This window comes from Gossypium hirsutum, chromosome A09, assembly GCF_007990345.1.
Source record: "Gossypium hirsutum isolate 1008001.06 chromosome A09, Gossypium_hirsutum_v2.1, whole genome shotgun sequence".
In the NCBI taxonomy this organism is placed as follows: domain Eukaryota; kingdom Viridiplantae; phylum Streptophyta; class Magnoliopsida; order Malvales; family Malvaceae; genus Gossypium; species Gossypium hirsutum.
In genome coordinates, this window is record NC_053432.1 from 72,419,999 (window position 1) to 72,440,217 (window position 20,219).

Here is a 20,219-nt window from a genome sequence, read left to right on the forward strand (position 1 = left end):
ATCCATGCCCCACATAGAAAAAGGCCGCGGAGAAGTCATGACGTGAAGGGGCAAAGGGGCTACATGAATTTTATCACCATAAATTTGGCATTTGTGGCATTTTCGTGTGAAATTAATGCAGTCGCTTTCCATCGTCAGCCAGTAATAACTGAGTCTCATAATATTCCTGGCCATAGTGAAACCATTGGCATGTGTCTCGCAAATTCCCTCATGGACATCTTCAAGTATTTTTCTAGCTTCAACAGCATCTACGCATCTCAAGAGTACCTGATCTTTTCCTCTTTTGTACAGGATGTCCCCATCAAGAACGAATCCCGCTGCCATTCTTCTGATTGTTCTTTTGTCATTCTCATTTGCTTGCTCGGGATACCTTTGATTCTTGATGTATTCTAAGATATCATGAAACCATGGCCGTCCATCTGGCTCTTTTTCAATGCTGAAACAATGTGCAGGGACTTCATATAAGCTAGTTTGAAGAGGCATTATTTCTGTTTCTCTGTTTGCTTTAAATATTGAAGCCAAAGTGGCCAAGGCATCAGCTAACTGGTTTTCTTCTCGTGGGAAGTAATTAAAAGTTATTTCTTTGAATTCTTTAATCAACCCTGCCACGAGATCATTGTATTTGACTAATTTTGAATCCCTCACTTCCCAATCTCCATGAATTTGATAAATCACCAATGCTGAGTCTCCGTATACCTCTAAAGTTTGGATGTTTCGTTCAATTGCTGCACGAAGTCCCATGATACAGGCCTCATATTCCGCTATGTTATTGGTACAGAAGAAATTCAACCTGGCAGTGAACGGATAATGGTTTCCTTCTGGTGATACTAAGACTGCTCCAATCCCATGCCCCAATGCATTCGATGCACCATCAAAGCTCATCTTCCATGACTTTTCTTTTGATGACTCACATTCTTTTTCTGTAAGGCACATCAAGTATTCATCTGGGAAATCAAATCTCAATGGCACGTATTCCTCCGTTGTTCGAGTTGCTAAGAAGTCAGCTATTGCGCTCCCTTTTATCGACTTTTGGTTCATATAGACGATATCATATTTGTAATGACCCGAATTTTACCGTTACCGAAAAAGTGTATTTTCGAGTCTCCGTTTCTGAAAAATGGATTCGTAAATATTTATTAAAAATATTTACGAAGTAAAATGAGTGGTTAATTAGAGTTTAATTAAGAGTAATTAAGTAAAAGGACCAAATTGAATAAAGTGTGAAAGTTAAATTATAGATTAAAAGAAAATAAAAAGGACTAAAAGGGCAATTATACAAAAAGTATAAATTGAGGCTGTTTATCGTGAAAAAAATCTAAGATTTTTTTTTATGTTTAGTATATTATTATATTATATTATATTATATTATATTATATTATATTATATTATATTATATTATATTATATAAACTAAAGAAGCAAATGAAAGGAAATAGAAACAGAATGAAACGAAACAGAGAGCAGGGGAGAAAAAGAAAGAAAGAAGGGGAGAAAAGGAAAAATTGAAGGTTTGAAGCTTTAAGCTTTAATAGGTAAGTCAATCAAGCCCTTTTTACTTAATTTTGATGTTTTAGAAGTTTTAGAACAAAGTTTTGATGAAATTAAGTTGATATTTTGATAGTTATTAGATTTCTAGATATTGTCCATGTTAAATAAAATGATGAATTAAGGGCTAAATTGATAGAAATTCAAGTTAAAAATGATACAAGGATTGAATTGTAAAGTGATTCATAAGTTTTATGCTTTAAGGACTAAATTGAAAGAATTTCGAAATTATGGTTTTATGATGAAAAATAGATAATTATGTCTAATTTTGGTTAAAAATTGAGTAGAAATAAAGTATGAATTAAGATAGAAAAGTAAGTGAATTTAGTTAGAATTAAATTGAAATTAAAGTAAATCAACATTTTGTACTAAGACTATTTTGGACAGCAGCAGTAGTCTAAGTTTGAAAAATCATCAAAAATTGTAGAAATTGAATTAGAGGATGAATAAAATATGGAATTAAATATTATTGAGTCTAGTTTCTTATAGAAGAAACGATATAAGAAATTGGATTGTAAATTATGAGATATAATGAATTTTGTGAGACAAGGTCAGAATGAATTCGAGTTCCCCTGTTTTGACTTTGGAAAATCGCCAAAAATTGAAGAAAAATAATTAGAGGCTTAAAGTTAAATGTTTAGAATCCCTAATGAGTCTATTTTCATGAGAAATAAACGGGAATATTATCCGAGTTCTTTCCTATGAGATAATTAATTTTTAGTGAAGAAGGGACGAAACTGTCAGACAGCAGAATAGGGGTGAATTTGAAGAATAAACTGTACTTAATAGCTAAACCAAAAATTCTGAAAATTTTATTATAAGAAGATTTGTGAGTCTAGTTTTAGGAAAAATTAGTGGATCTTAATTTAGAATTCTGTAACTCAAGATATGAATTAGTAATGTATTAATGATTATGAATTGTATTAATTTCGTAGTCAATGTGGTACCGGAAATCTCGGCTAAGAAAGGACAAAACAAAGTCAACGGGAGTTAGCTCGAAAATTACGGTTTGTATTTCTATTATCTGAACTTAGTTATTATTTGTTATATTTATATACATATGGCAATTGTTAGTGTTAGAATTATGATGTTTTACAATTGGAACAGATTGATTTTGGTATGCGATGAATTTATTGAATTTATATTGATTGAAATTATTTTGATTGAATTTATATTGGTTGAATTATATAATATATATGATTTATGTAGAAATTTGAATATTGAATGAATATTATATTGAAAAATATATTGATTGGAAATATGAGGAAATTGATATGAATATATGAGATTGTGATATTTGAATATTTGATATTGAAAAGTGAATTGAATTGTATTGAATTATGAATTAATGTGAATAATTGAAATATATTGTTGAATTGAATGAAATTGTATGGATTGTGAAAATGGGTGAATATATGTGATTATCAGAATGGTATATTGATGAAAGAATTATTAAATTGAGAAAGTGAATGAAATACCCTATTAACTAGTCGGGCTGAGTCGGATATAATTGGCATGCCATAGGATCTGGAAGTGTACGGGATTTGCCGGCTTTATCGATCAGGCACTTTATGTGTCGTATTTTAGGCACCTCGTGTGTCGTTTTAGGCACTTTATGTGTCGTATACTGATCAGGTACTATGTACGTTTTAGGCACAATGTGCCGTACTGGTGTGTTTGGGTTGGAATCCGTGTATCCGTCAAAGTCTGGGTTTGTTAATAGGGGTAAATAAGTGAAAGATAAATCGAATAAATTTGATTGATTAAGCTATTGAAATGAAACGAGAAATTGAATTGAGAATTGAAAATTTAGATATGAAATTGAAAATATGAACCAAAGGTTCATGAAATGATTAGAGTTCGAATTGATGATATATGATGCCATTTGATGAATTGAAATGTGATTTGAGATATATGAATCGTATGTATATACTGAAAGCTATCAGGGATAGTAAGTTGATATGATATAAATGAAATTGACTGTTATTGAAATGAATTAAAATGGAATATGATTGATAAGTGTATAGTTGAATATAGTTTAATGATATTGAATTGTGAGTAAATTAGGGAAAGCTATATCGAGTAGTAAGTGAAAGAATGGAGTAAATAATAATGGATTTAGTTAAGAATTGAACAATTATGTTATTGTGTTTATTATATGATTTGTATAAAATTTATATGGTAAGTAGTTGAAATTTATCTATGAATAAATAATTGAATAATTGTAATTGTTATTATGATCTTAAGTATTTGTTATATTATTAATTGTTCGGATTATATAAATACCACTGAGTATACCATACTCAGCGTACGGTTTGTTTCCGTGCGCAGGTTAAGTAAAGATAGTACGTTGAATCAGCATCCCAAGACGATCCCGAATTCATTAAGGTAAAGTATGTTGAGTATTGATAATGGCATGTACCCAAGATGTTTAATGAGAGTCATTTAGGTTGTAAAAGTATTGATGAAATGAGTAAATTATGGTTGGCAACGGTATGTAGTATGAATTTTGAAATTTACTAAAAATTCGTAGTGATTCTAAATTAGTCCCGAATTGAATTTACTGTTCATATTGGACCGCGAGGGCCCATTAAAGGGACGACATCTTAAAACTAGGATGTGTGTGAATATTTATTTTAATTAATGACTGAAATTGGACTGTACTGACTGGTAATGTCTCGTAACCCTGTTTCGGTGACGGTATAGGGTTAGGGGACGTTACAATATTCTGATAGTAAGATCTACCATCGTGCCATTCTTCCTGAGAGTGCAGGTGATTCCATCATGTACTTTATTGGGTCTAACTTTGAAATTAGCCATGTTGTATGATACAGCATATATTGCCTGAGTCTCCGAGCTACCCAAACCAGAGCGCAACAGTATTTTTCTATGGAGGAATACTTTGCCTCATATTCAGTGAACTTTTTGCTGAGGTAGTAGATCGCATTTTCTTTCTTTCCGGACTCGTCATGTTGCCTCAGTACGCAACCCATTGAATTCTCGAACACAGTCAAATATAATATCAATGGTCTTCCCAGCATTGGTGGTACTAGCACTAGAGGACTAGACAAATACTGTTTTATCTTGTTAAAAGCCACTTGGCACTCCTCGTTCCATTCTCCGGGATTATGTTTTCGAAGGATTCGAAAGATTTGGTCTCATTTGTTGGTAAGTTGAGCGATAAATCGGGCGATGTAGTTTAATCTCCCTAAAAATCCTCTAACTTCCTTTTGCGTGCGCGGAGGTGGTAACTCTTGAATGGCTTTTATTTTATCTAGATCAACTTCAATGCCTCTCTCGCTGACAATGAAGCCAAGCAATTTTCCTGAGGTAGCCCCAAACGTACATTTGGCCGGATTGAGCTTTAGCTGGAACTTTCTCAGTCTGTCGAACAACTTCTTCAGGCTCACTACATGCTCTTCTTCCCCTCGGGATTTAGCAATCATATCGTCGACATAGACCTCTATTTCTTTATGCATCATGTCATGGAATAACGTCACCATAGCTCTCTGATATGTTGCCCCAGCATTCTTTAACCCAAATGGCATCACCTTATAGCAGAATGTTCCCCACATTCTTACGAAGGTAGTTTTCTCCATATCCTCAGGGGCTATCTTGATCTGATTATACCCCGAGAATCCATCCATGAAAGAAAACAATGAATGTTTTGCTGTGTTATCCACCAACGTATCAATGTGTGGTAAGGGAAAATTATCTTTAGGACTTGCTCGATTCAGGTCACGATAATCCATGCACATTCGTACTTTGCCGTCTTTCTTTGGTACCGGAACTATGTTGGCTACCCACTCTGGATATTTAGAGGCTTGTAGGAAGCCAGCATCAAATTGCTTCTTGACTTCCTCTTTTATTTTCAACAACATCTCAGGTCTCATCCGTCTTAGCTTTTGTTGAATGGGTTTGCATTCTGGCCTTAATGGGAGTTTATGGACCACTAAATCTTCATCCAGCCCTGGCATGTCCTGATATGACCATGCAAATACATCTTTGTACTCACGGAGCAAAGCAATCAAATTATGCCTGGTGCCCCCTGAAATAGGGGTCCCAATCTTCACTTTTTGCTTCATTTCTTCAGTTTCCAAGTTTATTGTTTCAACAGATTCTTGATGAGGCAAAATCTGTTTATCCTCTTGTTCCACAATTCTTAGCAAGTCAGGAGACGAGACATAGTCTTCAGCATTTTCTTCGGCTTCGAATTCTCCTAAACAAACAGCCTTCTCAAAATCGATTTCAGGACTCGTAACGGGTTTGTTCATGCAATTGATATCTGAGCACCTGAAAGTTGAATGAAAAAGGAAACTATAGAGGGACATCTAAGTATTGAAACCAGCAAACTGAATGTTATGGTATGGCATGAGGCAAATGTAAAGATAGGCTATGAAATCATTATGGAATTAGTGATAATGCGAAAAATTGTGACAAAATGCATCTTCATTGATATTCATTTAAATGATAAAGAGCGAATGTAAGCTCTTACAAAAAAATTCTATTATATCTAAGGACATAACAGAATGTTAACGTTTGAGCATTACTCTGAAGACTTATAAACTACAAAAAGATCATCGGCAGTCCAATTGTTCAACATGAAACCCGGGGGACAAGGGCGTATCTTTGAGACGTCTTTACTCGCGTCAGCTCCTTTGCCAATGACATTTATACTGATATTCTGGAAACCCTTTTCGATCATTAACATTGTTCTTTGTGCACTATATTGGCCTGGGTATATCATTTCCGCAGACATAAATGTTCTTGACAAAGGAGGGAATTCCATGGGCTCCCATTCTGGTTCTCGGCCTAATGTTCTTGCGATCTTTCTTTCCTGATCTTTCTTCCACTGCTTTCTTCTTTGACGCATGTTCGGCTGGAACCCTAAACCGTATCGAGCCTTGTGGTGTACTGGCTTTAGAGCCCTAACTATTCCTTGCAGATATCTCCCTAAACCTCTTCTCGCTCGAGCTCCCCTTCCTACAGTCAACTTGACACCCATTCTAGTATTTCTCGACAGTTTTGGCACCAGAATTCTGTTTCCCTCAGCGAAAAAAATGGCATTGATGAATTCAAGGGATCGGAAGGAGCATTCCACTGCGTCCTTGCTTACTTCAAGGTATGGCGCATCAGTAGAGATAGATGCGACAATGTCTTCTTCTCCCTCGACAGTGACCAAACAGCCATCCATGATAAATTTTACCTTTTGATGGAGGGATGATGGGACCGCTCCAGCGGAATGGATCTAGGGTTTTCCTAAAAGGTAGTTATATGAGGGTGTAATGTCCATGACTTGGAACTCGACATCATATATGTAGGGACCCACTTCCAGAAGGATCTCAATCTTCCCTATGACTTCACGTCTTGTCCCATCGAATGCCCTTACCGTGGAATTACAGGGCCTTAAATAGGACAAATCCATCGGAATTTTGGAAAGTATGGTCAAAGGCATGACGTTGAGTGCCGACCTATTATCGATGAGCACGTTCGGTATTATGTAGCCCTTGCAGCGAGTCGTAATATGTAGTGCTTTCACTGAGCCTCTACCATTGGGTGGTATTTCATCATCACTAAAAGAGATGAAATTATCCGCATTCAAGTTGTTCACCCATCTTTCAAGCTTCTCCACGGATATATTGTTTGCCACATAAGTTTGATTTAACACTTTCAGCAAAGCGTTCCGGTGTGGCTCCGAATTTAACAGCAGGGATAAAACTGAGATTCGTGCTGGTTGCTTATTCAATTGTTCCACCACATTGTATTCACTGTCTCTTGCACGGGTGGAATTTCTTGCTCGACTTCGGCCTCATGCATCACTCCTTTCCCTTTTTGCTTTCAGTCACTGTTCTTCTTTACTGGTTCGACCTCTTTCGAATAACATCTTCCACTTCGGGTAAAATGACCTACCTCTCCTATATCTCCAGTTATGGCTTTAAGTTTTTCATCTTCAGGTGTGACGATATTGACGTCGTATTTCCATGGTACGGCTTTGTCGTCTTTGTATGGGAAATGAGACGGTACTTCGATTATCATTTTTGGTTTCACCGGCTCTTTCGTCAGGTCGTAATAAATTACTAATGGTCGATTAGCGCTATAAGGAGGACCTGATGACTGGCTGTCAGAGACGCATATTTCTCTTTCGTTGGCCTCTTCCCTCTTGTTAAGGACCTTGATTTCCTTATTATCCATCCGGTCTTGAAGCAACCTTTTAAAATCCTTACATGACTGAATGTCATGTCCTACAATTCCATGGAAATTGCAAAAACTTTGACCTTCTTCTCCAAGAATTCTATCGGGGTGATAAAGCAATCTTTTCTTAACTAGTACCTCCCAGATTTTCTGCAGAGGCGTCCTTATTTTTGAAACACATCTTCTGACTTTCCATTCGTCCTCTTTCCCCACTGTGCTCACATTTCTTTCGGTATGGTTAGGGAGCGGGTTCCCAGTTGCGTTACTGGCACTATCGAATCGTAGGATACCCGCGTCAATGAGTCCTTGAACTCCTCTCTTAAAGGCTAGGCAATTCTCCATGGAATGCCCCTGGTTCCCCATGTGGTATGCACGCTAGCGTTTGGATCGTACCACTTTGGGTATGGAGGTTTAAGGGGTGCCATGTAATGGGGAGAAATTAGCTGTTTCTCTAAAAGTTTTGGGTATAATTCCCCATACGAGACAGGGATGGGAGTAAATTGTGGTCTCTCGGAATTAGGCCTTGCTAGTCTTGGTTCGTTTCTGGGCTGGCTTTGAGCGGGTACCGTGTTTTGTGGGAATGTGGTGACGAGTTTTTGGTTGTTCGTGGCGCATATGGGATAGGAAAGAGGTGGTGCTTGGTAGTAAGGGGTTTGAGGGGGATAATAGAAATTTGGAGGAAGATAATTTCGAGGTCGGGGTTGGTTTGGATATGGATTAGGGGTATAACAACTTCTCATTCCCACCATATGGGTTTCTGGTTCTTTCTTCTTCATGGGCGCTACCCTTCTTGAACTTTCTTGACCTTCCATTCTACCGCTCTTGACGGCATTCTCTATAAGCTCACCGGATATTAATATATCCGCAAAGTCCTTCGTGGCACTTCCCACTAATTTGTCATAAAACGATGCTTTCAAAGTATTGATGAAGAGAACGGTTATCTTCGTTTTTGTTAGTGGGGGTTCCACTTGGGCTGAGACGTCCCTCCATCTCTGCGCATACTATCTAAAAGTTTCTGACGGCTTTTTCTCTATCATTTGCAAAGTCATCCGGTCTGGTACCATATCCGATACATGCTTGTATTGCTCACAGAATGCTGATGCCAAGTTCTTCCAGGATCGGATCTTTTTCCTACTAAGCTGGTTATACCACCGAAGAGCCGATCCTACTAGACTATCTTGAAAGCAATGTATGAGTAGTTTATCTTCGTTCACGTAACCCGTCATTTTTCGGCAAAACATTACAAGATACGCTTTTGGACATCTTGTCTCATCGTACTTTTCAAAATCAGGCACCTTGAACTTTGGAGGCAGAACCAGATCGGGCACCAAGCTGAGTTCTTTGGCGCTCAATAGAGAGAAGGCTTCAGTACCTTCTATCACCTTGAGCCTTTCTTCTAAGCTCCCATATTTGTCCTGAACATCATGATCATTCATTTTCAACCTAGCTATCTCTGCTCGATCATCCAAATCTGGAACGAGTAGATCAGCAGGACTAGCTCCTAGGTTTGATACGAATACTCCTTGCCCTATGTGAGCAGGTGGCACCGCTCGTTGCTCCAGGTCTGTGGGTTCCCCTTGGGTGTACCCTCTTTGTGTTGCGTGGGCATGCGACGGAGTGAATCCTAGGGAATAGAGCGGATCTTGACTGTGATTAACTCTTGACCGAGGTTCTTCGATATCAGGGCTCTGCATGGGTCCCTTTCCTTTAACTAAAGTAGACATCATTTCCATCATTTTGGCCATTTGGTCCCTTTGTTCGAGTGATTCTTCTCGAGATCTCACCATTAAATCTTTTGTCTCTTGCTGCGACTTGGCCAACTGCTCTTGTAATTCCCTCTAAAGTCTTTCCATCCTTTCAATTCTTTCATTGAATTCAGCCTCCTTTGCCCTAACTTTTCGACGCGTTCTATACGAATGACGTGGTTCCAGTCTCGTTGTATTACAACTGCGAATTGTATGTTTTAACCTCAGTGAACGATTATGGGATATGTAATGAATGAATGAATGAATGCATAAATGTCAAATGAATGTTAATCACGAAAGAAATGCAAGAAGTTGGTGTTGATTTTAAGATAGCCCCTATTTTAGGCATTCCATTCATCAAAAGAGTTCATTACAAAATATTTTACCGTTTTCGATTTAGCTATTACACAAACTTCCTAGCTATATCGCCGTATTTCTTTACTCGCGCTAAGAACTCTGATATATTTGATCTTTGACTTGGAGGGAATTGGCAAATGAGAATTTCAGCTTCTTCAGATAATTGTACCACGTGCATGGCTACCCCATGAACTTCATTGATCAAATAGCTAAGTTGCATTTCTTTTTATTGGAGGCCCTCTTCGCAAGCACGAACGTCTCTATCATACTGACTATCTTTTTCTTTCAAAGCCTTCAAGAGAGTATCTAGCTGTTGTTGACGATCTTGCATCATACCATCTAACTCTCTTATCCTTTCTTTTAGTTCTTGACGTTTAGATCGACTAGTCATTACCTCGGCAGACACAGCTTCATATTCGGCGTTCTTCTTCCTCAATTCTATCATAGCCCGCGTAGCATTTTCTTCCTCTTTCTTCACTTTTCTTTTCCAAAATTACATCCCGCCTTTAATGTTGCTTATCTCTTCTTTCCATTCTGTCGACGACTTACCCAACCCACTATTTTTTATTGTGCCTCTTAACTTTTTATTTTCCAGATGGAGGTCCCTTAAGTCATTTCTTGCGACTTCAACTTCTTTTTGCACTTTCTCGGTTCTGGATCTTTCAATCTGAACGTCGATCTTCAATTGGTAGTTTTCCTCTTGAAGAGCACTAAGGTCCCGAGACATCTTGGCATTTTTTGGTTCAAATTCTTGTCTTGCCATTTCTAGCTCAGACGGCATTTCCTCCGAGAAAGGATTCTGGACGGTGTAGTTTATTGATGAGATTTGCTGATTGTTTACCCGTTGCTTTCTCCATATGTCGTAATCTTGGGTGAGAGTGTTAGCGTATAAAGCTAATTCCATGAGATGAATTCTTTTCCAAGACTTTGCGATAGCTCGAACCCTCTTCCTATATCCCTCGCCAGCAAAAGCAAACTCAGACTCTGCTAATCCTCCAGTGGCAGGTATGAATTGTCGCGAAAAAAATTGCCTTTGGACCATTAACGGAGCATATCCAACTCCTCCGTATAACCTGAGTAGTGGCACCCAATCTTGATCTCCGACCTTGTATAGTATAATTGACGGGCGTATCCACGGGGCTCTCTAAGTTACGTCATTGGCGCGAAGATTTTGAAAGACTGAGACCCAGTGTTGTTCAGTGACCTCCTTCGGCCATTCTTTCTTAAGATAAGCTTCTAACGGGGAGAATGTTTTAGAAAACATATGGAACGGTGTGCGCTCTACTTTCCAGAAGTGGCTCAGAATCCAAAAATTGAGTAACTGTGTGCATCCGAGAAAACGACATTCCCCTTTCTTCCTACAGCTACTTATTGATCTAAAGGTTTCGGCCAGGATAGTTGGGACGGGGTTGATTTCTTGTTTTAACCTTTTGAAGAAATCTACCACCACAACTTCTATGTGTCCAAGGACCTTCGGAAAGATGATCAAACCGTAAATGGCCAGAGTGAATAAATTTACCCTTTTCAACATATCGGGATGGTTCAGAACCAAGTCTCGTAGGGAAGACCATGGAATGCAAATGGTTTCATTCTTCTTCTTTATCTGTTTTTCGGCCCACGCATCAGTCATGTCTATCAATCTCACTAACTTTTTCTTGAAGGTCATTGGCTTAGGTTCTTTCACATATATCTTATAAGGTTGTACGTTTTCGACACGAAGCAAAACAACATACTCTTCTATAGTCGGGGTCATGTCTTCCTGATTGAAAGTAAAACATTGGTAGGCCGGATCCCAAAATCTGACCATGGCTTGGATCAATCGTTCGTCTACGTTGACAGTAATCAAGTTGGCTATGTCCCCATATCTTTCAGTGAAGATACCCCTAGTGTCCAAGTCCCACTGATTCCAAACCCGAACCAAATCTTCAAGGTTATTCTGGTGAACATTCACAGTTACGTGCTCGGGCAAATTGGCAATACATCCCTCCACTAGACTATCCCCTCTTTCTTTCTGAGTCTTTAGAGACTAGTCTCGAACCGCGGCATTCCTCTCGGTTGTTTGTATAATTGACTCTTCCATTAGAAACCCGTTTTTTAGCAACCGATCTCTAGTCAACACCTTCCTAATATAATGCCTATAATGCATTATGGAAAAAAAAATAAGGCAAAGACAAACAACCTTGATTAGTAATTAAGTATAGGTAAAAAAACATGGAAAATTTAACAAATCGAACTACCCAAATCTAATTTATTAAACAAACCCAGTCCCCTTGTATAGAAAGTGAAGATACAAAAGATAAGAGGCGTTCCTCCCCTGCACTTATTTTGGTGACTACTAAACGGATGGAGGTTTGGCATGGCTCTAGTTAAATGGCTCGTACGGTTCACTATATGCGGTTTTGGTTCTAGATAGGTACTCGAATTGTCCGTACTGTCATCTGCTAAGATTAGTACGACGCTTCGGTCATAGCCCATCACAGGCTCACGAGTTTAATTCGAAGGGTTACATTTACTTATGCCTATGCGGAGGGACAAGTTAACTCACGAAAGCATAAGTCATATGTAACCCGAAAGTATTCACTAGCCTGTACAGAGGGACGAGTTAACTCACGAAGGCGTAGCGTTTACTTTCACTTAAACGGACGAGGCTCAGGTAGAGAGCTCATGTTATGCAAAATGCAAGTGCACGGTGTGTGGGAGAAACTCACAAACCTTTACGTTTTATTTAAAAAACTAGACCAAAACTAAAACCATAAAAATTTAAAGCTGAATAACAATCGGATAAAACAAGTTGGGAGAATATATACAACACTTCAAAAAACCAATTTTGGGATCACGACTAAATATTAATTCGAACAAGGAATTTTGAAAATTTTGATAACACGCGTTTGAGTGACTCGACTTTTAAAAACTGACATCCCCAGTGGAGTCGCCAGCTGTAGCGACGTAAAAATTTCTTCTTTTGGTCACTAATTGAGGCGATTTATTGGAAATTTAAAAACCGACTTTTGATTTTATTAAAAAAGGGAGTCGCCACCGATCTTTTTTCCTAGGTGTGATCGGACACCTAATAAATCCTCTTTTTCGAAAGAAAATTTATTTTTTAAACAAAAAGAAGGCCGAGTTTAGGTCTACGTTTAAAGCCAAAGAAAAAAATAGGGTTCGGGAGTCGGTTACGCACGAGGAAGGTATTAGCACCCTCGCGACGTCCAAAATTGGTATCTTATTAAACTTGTGTTGTCTTGATTTTCAAAAGTACAAATTCAATCTGACATTTACTCGTGATCCAATTAAAAAATGAGAATTTTTAGTTTTCGATTTTTTTAGAAAGGGTGTCCCGTTTTTAACACGAGCCGATGAATTTCACCCAACATAGCGATAAAATCGATGGCTTAATGTTAAATCGGTACATTGCCTTATTTTTGAAATTAATTAAAACATGAGAAAAAAATATTCCTAAAGTGAGAAATTAAAAATAGATAAACGATACAAAAAAAAGATATCATTAATGAAAAATATTAACATGGAATACTAGAATATTAGAATAGCAATAATAACGATATTTACAAAAAAAAAATAAAAACAAATCATGTACTAATAATAAAATAGGAAAAAATGATATATTTGGTAATAATAATATAAAATAATAATATGTACATAAAAATACATATATATATCTGCATATAATAAATATGTGTAATAATAATAATAATATCTACAATAAAAGAAAATATTAGGAAACGTACATAAAAATATATACATAAATTTCTTTTTACAACAATAATATAAAATAATGATATGTACAAAATATATATATGTACATAATATAGTTATAAAAATATATATATTAAATTCGGAATAGGTAAATAATAATAAAAAGGGTAAGAATATACCGAAGCCCCAATGTTATGGATTACTGAAATTGATCTCTTTTCTTCTCGGGCTGTTGAAATGGGCATTTGTTGGTGATCTTCAACGGATCAGATTGCTGCAAATAGAGTCAGGTTGACCCGACCATTTTAAAATTTAATATTTTTTATTATTGTAGTTTTTTTAGACCAATTTTTGTTTAGCCCAATTACAAATAAAATCTACATAAAAGATACAAAATTTAAATTACTTCAACCCAACACAAACCAACCTCAGCCCACTAATTTAATAATCCAACACAACCAACCCAACCCACTAACTTAACATATCACCCAACCCACTAATTAACCCAAACTAAATTTAACCCATCAAACCTTATATAAACCAACCCATTAACTAAAATATTTCTTTTTTTTTTAATACTAACCCCCCAAAACAAACAAGTTGCAGCAGCAAACAAAGAAAATCCAAACTTCAAGCTGCCTATTCTCCCTCTCCTTCCACCGTGCGCGTCACCAGCAGCCACCTAATGCACCACATGAAATCAGGCTACGGGTAGTTGAGGTTTGGTGTTTACAGATCCCAACATGTTCCGTTGGTGGATCCCAATCTCCATTAGAATAGCTGTCAAACTCAACCGTGATAATCTGAGTTCGGGAGGTGCCAGTCGCAGTGGAGCTATTCAATAACCCAAGATACCCACCGGCTGAATTGGGTGGTATTTGATAGTCCACAGGAGCAAGAAAAAATGCAAATCCATTGCCGTAGTTACTCGCATTTCTAGTGTTGATGGTAAAGGAGAAGTGGGTAGTGAAGTCTGTAAGCGACAAGGTAGAGGAATCCCATATGCGAATAGGCTCCGTGTACATTGCCCAACCAACACGGCATAAATATTCTACGATGTTGAGTTCTAGATTTCCAAGTGAAGGGTGGGCGTCACCTTCGTATGCTATGTTATTTGTTGTAGTATCGAACCTAGTTATATCAAAAGATACTGGACAAGCAAATGGAAGAAAAAGTTGGACGAAGATGAGAAGAAAAAAGCAATGAGTATTAAGATGGTGAAGACGACAACTTGCAGACATGGTTTGGATGTAGTGTTGTTCTTCTTCGTACCTGCAGACTGGGTTCAGATATAAATAGAGATTAATAGAATCTGTTTGGAATAGTGTTACAAGGAAACCAGCGGCCAGCGTTGTCCTTTACGATGTCAGAGATGAATGAACTGTTGAAACAATACAGCGATAGAGGCGATATCTTCTTGGAAATTCAGACACAGGAGAAACAGTTTCCTCGTAGAACAACGATAATGTTTCTTTCTCCTTAATGGTAAATGACATAAAATTATATATGTATCCAACCAAAATTCATTGTATGCCTAAATATTTTACCTTTTTTTAACTTTACTAACATTTCATCCACGTTAACATTTAATTAATTATCATTTAAAAAAAATTAAAAAGATTACAAGAAGTCACTTTTAAGAAATTAAAATTCATTAAAAGTATTAAAAGAAATTTTTTTATTTTTTAAATTTTAAAAAACAATTAAATATTGGTGTCAACAAAATAACAAACGCTAATTTTTTTTATTCATTTTAGAACGATTTGAGAAAATAATGCAAGTTTAAAGGTTAAAAGAGATAGAAAAATTAAATGGAGGATTAAAATGATATTTTTGTAAAATTAGAGGACCAAAAAATTATTAAAATGTGTATATTTATTCATATTTTGAGTCATAATTTTTTAAGTTGTTAAATATTTAAGTGATGATATATTAACAACTTGTATATAGAAATTTTAATATATCTGTACGTTGATGTTATATTTTAAATATATTCTTATTATTGGGGTTATGTTTATAATTATTGTTGTTGTGTTGTATATACTATCTCTGAATTACATAACTAATTGGTAAAAAGATTCTAAAAGAAATTAAATTATTTAATCATTACGAACTTTTAAAGTGATCAACTAAGGACAATTAATCATTATTAATATCTTGAATTAACAAATTTAGTTGTTTAAATGTGACAGACAAAATTTGTTGAATTTTCTAAAAAGAAAATTTGTTACTAGGCTTTGGTTGCTTGGTTTTGAAATTCGAAGTGAATTTCCATGATTTAATGGCGTTGCACTCCGTGAACTGGCCTGTACCTGCTGAAAAATTCAATTTTAACACACTGCGGGAGAGTTTTCATCAGATCGAACACATAAGAAAGAGAAGAGTTGCCCATAAAAACAGGGTTTTCATCATATGTCCAGAACACACTCAGGTTATTGTAAGTAATCCAAGCGTTAGCCAATTTCCTACTGTTTGAGCAGCATCCCATGGGACATAAATAGCTGACGCTATCGAGTTGTCATTGATTACATTTTCCATTGGTGGATCCTAATCTCCATTAGGGGTGAGCAAAATCCGATTCGATTTAAAGAACTCGATAAAATTTTCAAATTTTGAATGAAATAGTTTGAGTTATTTGAGTTAATCAAGTTATTTGGATCCACTCGAATAAAAAAAATAAGTTTTTCAGTTTAACTCGAATGTGAATTATACAATTCGAGTTATTCAAAAATCCGAATAAGAAAAGACAAAACTACGTCATTTTAATAAATGTTTACCTTTTCTAAAATTAAAAGTCAAAATCATTAAGTTAAAATGTAAAACTAGGTTATTTTGATAAATGTTAATAATTAAGTTAAAAGGCAAAATCATTAAATTGTTTATGTTGTTAAATAATTTTATACTTCGTTTACTAGTTAAATAATCAGTTCATGTAAGCGCAACATTGAGTACAAATAATAGGATTCGTTAACTCGATTCTACTTGAAATTTTTTGACTCGATTCGATTCGATCCGAAAAAAATTTAAATTGAGTTTAGTTGCTAAAATAGGATTCGTCAACTTGACTAACTCGAAATTTTTTGACTCAATCCGACTCGACTCAATCAAATACTCACCTCTAATCTCCGTTAGAATATCTGTCAAACTCAACTGTCATAATCTGAGTTCGGGACGTGCCAGCCCAAGTGGAGCTATTCCATAGCCCAAGATGCCCACCGGCTGAATTGGGCGGTATTTGATAGTCCACGGGAGCAAGGAAAAATGCAAAATCCATTGCCATAGATGCATTTATTGTTTTTTTTTTAAGATTTTCATCTTAATTTTTTTGAAATATTATACTCGTCCTGGATTTGTATGCTCTTAAAAAAATGAGGCAAATTTATATACTTGATCACATGAAGCAGATGGTGCAATACAGCAGCAACAATATTGTAGGATATCCTTTACGTGGGAATTTCCAGTCTCCAGTCTTCCTTAAAGCAGTCTTTTTTGAGAGATGGACAGAAAATTTTCCAACGATCGGAACACCATCCGGATTTTATGCTGGTGCTGATCAGGTCTAGTTTTCTATAGTCCCTTCTACACTTTCGTTTGTGACAATGGGCAACTCAAGGGGATTTTCTTTAGGTATAATCTAAATTCAAAAAAATGCAGAAATTCCAAGCTATGCTCTATCTCATCCGCCTTAAATAAATGCATAAACATTGATGCGTACATAAATTACCATGTAATGCTTGAATTTAGCTACGTAGCTGCCTGCTATAATACTCTACACATTGTTCCGCTGTCTACTTGATTCCATGTTCGTGTTCGTATGGCATACTACATGCAGACATCATCAACTTAAAATGTCTTCAAAGTTGAATTTTATCAAAATATTTAGAATATTTTAGTTTTCTAGATAAGATAATCAATCACTCCGATAACTATATAAACGTGTGGATAAAACAACCAGACAGCAGTAAAGTAGTGACTGAAAAGATCACCTTGAGATATGTACGTACTCTTTTCATGCATCATGGCCGATCAAGGATCATGCTGGTAAGCGTTCTAGTGTATGCATAGAATGAGCAAGTGGTTAGAGATAGTGATTTTCTGAAATGTGTCTTGATTTCGTTGGTTCAACATTCTCATCACATGCACATTCATGAAATCTGCAAAAAGGGTACATGATCCAAGAAGCGCATGATCCCAGAGAGATATTCCTTGTTCAAGAAACACACCACCCACGTGCATTGCCCGTGTGCTTCTGTCTTTTTGCCTTTCTAAATTATATTATATTTTCGAACTCCGAATGCGCTGGTCAGCAGGGAAGGTTGTGTGCTCCTCTCGAGGCATTTGCTCCCTATAACTCCTCCATTTCAAAGGCCCCATAAGCATTCCTGTGTGCCCTCTACTTAATTTAACCAATATTACTTCTCAATTGAATCCCACTCAATCCCTACTCCCCCCACTGTGTGTTTGGCCGCTGGCTTTCTTGATGAAGGCTACGGAGTTAGAAGTTGTTGGTTATGGAGAGAGAATGGAAGCCTAGCGGGGAGATATCACCAAATTGTCCAAGGTGTGGTTCTTCCAATACCAAATTCTGTTATTACAACAATTACAGCTTAACACAACCAAGGTACTTTTGCAAAGGCTGTCGAAGATATTGGACCAAAGGAGGTTCCCTTCGCAACGTGCCGATCGGAGGCGGCTGCCGCAAAAACAGAAGAGGTAAGTCCTTATTAAGGCTGCCGACTGATGGTGCCCCCTGCAACAAGAGTTTGTCAAGTGACAGTTGTGATAATAAAGTGAACGCCTTATCCGACTCCAATACCTCCTCCTCAATGTCTGACGGTTCTCATATCGATTTGGCACTCCTTTTTGCCAACTTTCTGAACAATCAACAACCAGAAAACAAGTCCAGTTTCGAAGTTCCAGAGTTGCTGACGGAGTTCGATCCATCTCGGGAGTTTCCAAGCTTATCGAACACGAACATGGAATCAAGTCTTCAGCTACCGAAAGAAAACGGTGTCACTGGATGCCTCACTCACTCCGACTTCTCCACAGACTATCACTTGAGCAACAATGACCAAATATACCATTCTGGATTAGATTATCTAGATAGAGTTCAACAATGTACAGGCGATGAAACAAGTAACTATGCATTGCCACCATTGCCAGATGATGATTTATCTTCCCAAGAGATACTGTGGCCGAATTCTCATTCCTCCATCACTCATGCCTTGCACTTGCAGGCAACTCAAGAGCCACTTCTAGGACCTGAAACTCAAGATCCGAATCTACTGTTTGGTAATTGGAGTCCATTTGATTTGTCTAGTGATGATACTTTCAGTACCAGGACTTGATGCTTTCAATACCCTCGTCTGTTATATCAGTTAATTTTTTTTCTCCCCTCTTTTTGCTTGTTTTTCTTCTAATATTTATGTATAGATCAAAACAATTAGACGAAATAATATGTAAACAAATTATGATTGTTTATGTTCCTTTTTTTTTTGTGTGTGTTGTTTATGTTCCCTTTTTTTTTGTGTGTGATAAAGCAATGAACTCACCAGCAACGCTGGTGAAGTGTACATTCTTGAGCTATTGTACAAATTTATTTTGCGTACTCTACTGGCATAATAGCAGTCCATAAGTACTCAACATGATTGAAGATTCAATCATAACTGGCAATATCTCATTTTCTTTGTTTCTAACCTAGTAAAGTGCAGTGGCTACATCAGATTTCTTAAGGTCATATTCGAAAAAGGGATGGATACCAAAACCCTCTTGGGATGTATATATATCGTAGCCTTAAATTTCCAATTTTCTAGCCGGCACTTGATATAATTAACTCAATTTAATAATATATATTTGAATATATCTGATTCAGTCTTCGAGTATATCAAAATTTGAAAATTTCAATTCCAGGAAACAAAACTATCTTAGATTTACATAACTCGAGTATATATTATATAGTCCATTGGGATTGACAAACAAAATCCTGGCGTGCTAGCTTCACATGATCAGTCCTGTGAGTCCACATATTTGAATGAATCCTAAATCTTTTAAATAATATATATATATATATAGCATTTATATTTATTTTAGAAATATATAAAACGACTAAAAAAATATTGTGTTGTTCAAAGATTTTGATGCAAGTAATGACACAGTTCTGGGTCATAAATAGTAAATTCTGTTGTAATTAATAGAACTTTGGAATATTTATGCTTCAACTAAGTGTCTGGACTTGGATGGTTATAGTAGCACGTGAAGTAAGGATTAAGGAATGATTATCTTGTAATTGGTATAATTTATAGAGGGAAAGGGACTTACATAAGCTGTGGCATGACAATTAAACCACAATTTTTTTATGGCAAGTGGTGACCATAATGGGTTGAAATAATGTTAAAAGTTAAGCTGCATTAGATGTTGGAAGCTAGGTGTCAGTTGGATAGAATTTGGTAGCAAATACCATGTTAAGTATGAATAGTAAATGAAGCCACAAATCCAACCAAATTGCATGGAAGAGGAGGAAAGAGAAAACATTGAGCAAATTTTGGTGTTTGAGTTGACAAGAGAGTAAGGAGAGAATGAAGCCATAGGAAAACCGAAATTTAGAGATCCCATTTGAGCATTCGACAAGCTTGTAAAGAGATGAATTTTTGAAACAAAATGGTGGGAC

The 20,219-nt window shown here is 36.6% G+C and overlaps 1 protein-coding gene across 1 annotated transcript; it reads left to right on the plus strand.

The window, feature by feature from the left end:
- The first annotated feature begins 18,007 nt into the window (after window positions 1-18,007).
- On the plus strand, window positions 18,008-18,935 carry LOC107890108 (dof zinc finger protein DOF3.5). Its single transcript, XM_016814620.2, has one exon. The coding sequence runs from the start codon at window positions 18,064-18,066 to the stop codon at window positions 18,898-18,900; it is 837 nt and encodes a 278-aa protein (XP_016670109.2). The 5' UTR covers window positions 18,008-18,063; the 3' UTR covers window positions 18,901-18,935.
- The last annotated feature ends 1,284 nt before the right edge of the window (window positions 18,936-20,219 follow it).